Raw genomic sequence first — 4,248 nt, forward strand, 5'->3', positions numbered from 1 at the left:
ATGGCCCTCTGAATTCGAATAATGGGACATTTCTCCAAAATGCTAAAGTAAAATGGTTTGATATGAGGTGTGTATACTGTATGGGACGTCCCGTACATGACCTGACCATTGTTTTTTTCTACTTATTAGAAAAGAGGTATTTATGGCCCTCTGAAGTCAAATAATGTGACATTTCTCCAAAATGCTACAGTAAAATGGTTTGATACGAGGTGTGTATACTGTACGGGACATCCTCTATAAGAATTGGACATTAGTTTTTTCTACTTATGAGAAATGAGGTATTTATGGACCTCTGAAGTCAAATAATGTAACATTACTCCAAAATACTGCAGTAAAATTGTTTGATATGAGGTGTGTACTGTATGGGACGTCCCCTACAAGAACTGACAGTTATTTTTTTTCTACTTATTAGAAATAAGGTATTTATGGCCCTCTGAAGTCGAATAATGGGACATTTCTCCAAAATGCTACAATAAGATTGTTTGATATGAGGTGATACTGTATGGGATGTCACCTATAAGAATTGGCCATTAGTTTTTTCTTATTACAATTTTTTTTTTTTTTTGTAACAGACAGACAGACAAACAGAAAGAAAGAAAGAAAGAAAGAAAGAAAGAAAGAAAGAAAGAAAGAAAGAAAGAAAGAAAGAAAGAAAGAAAGAAAGAAAGAAAGAAAGAAAGGATATGAATATTTGGAAATAATTAAAGAAAAAGATGGAGAGAAAGATAGATGGAGAGAAGAGAAAGAAAGAAAGAAAGAAAGAAAGAAAGAAAGAAAGAAAGAAAGAAAGAAAGAAAGAAAGAAAGAAAGAAAGAAAGAAAGAAAGAAAGAAAGAAAGAAAGAAAGAAAGAAAGAAAGATCTGGGCAACTCAAGCGCTCTGAAGGTGTGAAGAGCTCAGAGTTCTTCCTCTGCTGTGACTGAAATATACCGTATTCATAGTAATAGGCGCACACGCTTATTTTTTTAGCGACTGGCTTGAACGTGTATTTTCAAACTGCGGCTGGCTTTTGTCGCGGACCCCGGACGACTGCGAGATGAGCTGGTATGCGCAGCTGCGCTACAATTCTTTGTGAATAGGTCTTTAGTGAGTTAGGAGTCCTCTCAACTTCTTTTAAGCTGTCCCAGACTTAGGTGCTACTTTTAGGGCTAAAATTCTTTGTACTCTTAGTGAAAAAAAAAATGAGGAGTCCTAAAGTTAGGAGTGACACGCCCATTATTTTTAGGAGTTGCTCCTAAATTCGCCAGTTAGGAGCTACTTTTAGCCTTAAAATTCTTTGTGAATACGGCCCCTGTTTGATTACATTCTTCCAAATATCTTCCTTTGTGTGCAGCAGAACAAATAAACACATAGGCCTATAGGTTTGGAACAACTTTGAGGGTGAGGAAACGATGAAAGAATTTTCATTTTTGGGTGAACTATCCCTTTAAGTTGAATATAAATAAATAGCAGAATAAAAAAAAAATAAGACGTTGAGTGTGACGTTCATTGAGACGAGTGCATGTTGCAAAGTTATATTAAAGAGCTTATCGGAACGCCATAGTCATGCAGATCTATTCGAGAGCCCCACGATGGTAATGCGGGTGCGGACTGGAAATAGTTCCGAGTCCGACGGGAGCGAAGAAGCTGGTCACAATGCTCGCACCCGCCCTTCTCTATAGCCAGAATCGCGTGCTCTTCCCCCAAACAAGCAAAACAGTAATCGTGTGTATCCAGCTCAGACATGGGATGGGAGCATGAAAACAACGTTTACTATTTTGTTGGCTCATTTCTCCTCTTTTTTAAGCCCTGTGTCTACTTCAGTCTTTGTGAGTTCTTTTATGTTGCTTGTAGCCTTGACGCTGTCTTGAGTTTCTGTGATTTAGCCTACCTGTTCGTTTAATAATTTTTTTGTGCTTGCATTTGGATCCTGCTTCCTCCTTCTCAGCTGCCTCATAACAATAAATAACAGTGCTTGTTCAGTCAATCAAACTGAATAAACCAATCACTGATCAATGTTTTCTATTTTAATATAATGTTTTTTTTCTATTATGATTTAATCTTGTCCACTATTATTTTATATTATGTTTGTCAACCCCAGAGGGTTTAATGAATTTCATAGCCTATGGTAATATACTAATTTCATAAATTACTGAGTTGTGTAGGAAAAATAAAAGAAGCCTATTAAGATTTTTTTCAGTAGCCTAACCTACACATTGACGGACAACCACATGATGTGTGGTATTCATAAAGCTTAGGCACTAAATTTAGAGCAAAATTAACTTTTTACATTTGTGGTTTGTGTCATGTGATTGGTTTAGATGACAGGGATGTGGGAGAGACAGTGGTCATTTTCATCATTGCATTTAGAGGAGAAGACGGAATCAATAAAAGGAGCTCATGTTATATGAGTTTATTTGTTTGTTTTGTTTATTTATTTATTGTTTGCCTTCTTTGAGGAACATCGTGCTTTATTAGGTTCACATAACTTTGGTGGTTTCACATTACTTTGGTGAGTTTTAAATCTCGACAAAGCAGGTACGATAGAATCTAAATCATTACAAAATGTAAAGCACAAATTCTTCTGACTCTTAATGGTCAGTAGCCTAAAAGTCTGAGGCAGTACCCAGTAAAGAGCGCATGTTTGCGGACTTCGACTGTGTTGTGTGCAGCAGGAATATTGAAAGGTATAACATGCTTGTGTTCATTTATAGCTGTATAATCGTTTCGATTAAAATCTGTAATATTACATCTCATTTTGGATTTGCCGGAACTGGTCATTGTGACATACTGAACTGTCTTGTTTTAATATTGAAGGTGTGGTGAAGGAAAATTAGACTACATCTAAAAGACTCAGAGGGACTGAATAGGTAACTAACCCGAAGAAGCATGAACGACTCGTTACGCCATCACTTCAGCATGAAACACATGGACTACATGTATAATCCTGACAATAACATCACTTTGAACAGCAGTGCAACTCCCGGTGACATGAATGCAACAGGGATCGCCCAAATCATGATCCCCCAGGAATTGTTTCTAATGCTCGGCTTGATCAGTTTGGTGGAAAACATTTTGGTGGTGGTGGCCATCATCAAAAACAGGAATCTTCATTCGCCTATGTATTATTTCATCTGCTGTCTGGCGGTGTCGGACATGCTGGTGAGCGTAAGTAATGTGGTGGAGACGCTCTTCATGTTGTTGACGGAGCATGGGCTGCTGCTCGTCACTGCAAAGATGTTACAGCACTTAGACAATGTGATTGACATTATGATCTGCAGTTCTGTCGTGTCCTCGTTGTCATTCCTCTGCACTATTGCCGCGGACCGCTATATCACCATCTTTTACGCACTCCGGTACCACAGCATCATGACCACGCAGCGCGCCGTGGCTATAATCGCGGTGGTGTGGCTCACCAGCATCACCTCTAGCTCTTTATTTATCGTTTATCACACTGATAACGCGGTCATCGCCTGTCTCGTCACGTTTTTCGGCGTGACGTTGGTGTTCACGGCGGTTTTGTACCTGCACATGTTCATCCTGGCGCACGTCCACTCCAGACGCATCATGGCCCTCCATAAGAGCCACCGGCAAGCCACTAGCATGAAGGGAGCCATCACTCTGACCATACTGCTCGGAGTTTTCATCATCTGCTGGGGACCGTTTTTCCTCCACCTCATCCTTATCCTCACCTGTCCCACAAACCCTTACTGCAAGTGTTATTTCAGCCATTTCAACCTTTTTCTGATTCTTATCATATGCAACTCGCTTATAGACCCTCTCATTTACGCGTATCGCAGTCAAGAGCTGCGCAAGACGCTCAAAGAAATAATTTTTTGTTCATGGTGCTTTGCAGTGTGATATATTCTTTCTGGATTTTTTTTTTTTTTTTTTTTTTAGAAACGCTTGGAGGAATAGGCTATCTGCGCTGCTTGATTCAGCCTTATTCACAGAGATCGTACTAATGACCCCCTCTCTATAGAAAATATACTGCTGAAAGAGGGACATACACTATATATATATATATATATATATATATATATATATATATATATATATATATATATATATATATATATATATATATACACTACAGGTCAAAAGTTTTAGATCAGTAAGATTTTTTATGTTTTTAAATGAAGTCTCTTCTGCTCACCAAGGCTGCTTTATTTGATGAAAAAAAATAACAAACAGTAATATTGTGAAATATTATGACAATTTAAAATGACTGTTTTCTATTTTAATATAATTTAAAATGTAATTTGAAATT

The 4,248-nt window shown here is 37.9% G+C and overlaps 1 protein-coding gene across 2 annotated transcripts; it reads left to right on the forward strand.

Annotated features, from left to right (window-relative positions):
- The first annotated feature begins 1,673 nt into the window (after nucleotides 1-1,673).
- mc1r (melanocortin 1 receptor) lies at nucleotides 1,674-4,023 on the forward strand. 2 transcript variants are annotated; one of them, XM_039681739.2, is made up of 2 exons: nucleotides 1,674-2,665; nucleotides 2,796-4,023. In XM_039681739.2, the coding sequence occupies exon 2, from the start codon at nucleotides 2,868-2,870 to the stop codon at nucleotides 3,837-3,839; it is 972 nt and encodes a 323-aa protein (XP_039537673.1). In that variant the 5' UTR covers nucleotides 1,674-2,665; nucleotides 2,796-2,867; the 3' UTR covers nucleotides 3,840-4,023. The 2 variants fall into 2 exon arrangements, with proteins under 2 accessions (XP_039537673.1, XP_039537674.1); XM_039681740.2 differs by having other exon boundaries at nucleotides 1,675-2,490.
- Nucleotides 4,024-4,248: the final 225 nt, after the last annotated feature.

This window comes from Pimephales promelas, chromosome 10 (genome assembly GCF_988280905.1).
Source record: "Pimephales promelas chromosome 10, fPimPro1.hap1.1, whole genome shotgun sequence".
Classification (NCBI taxonomy): Eukaryota; Metazoa; Chordata; class Actinopteri; order Cypriniformes; family Leuciscidae; genus Pimephales; species Pimephales promelas.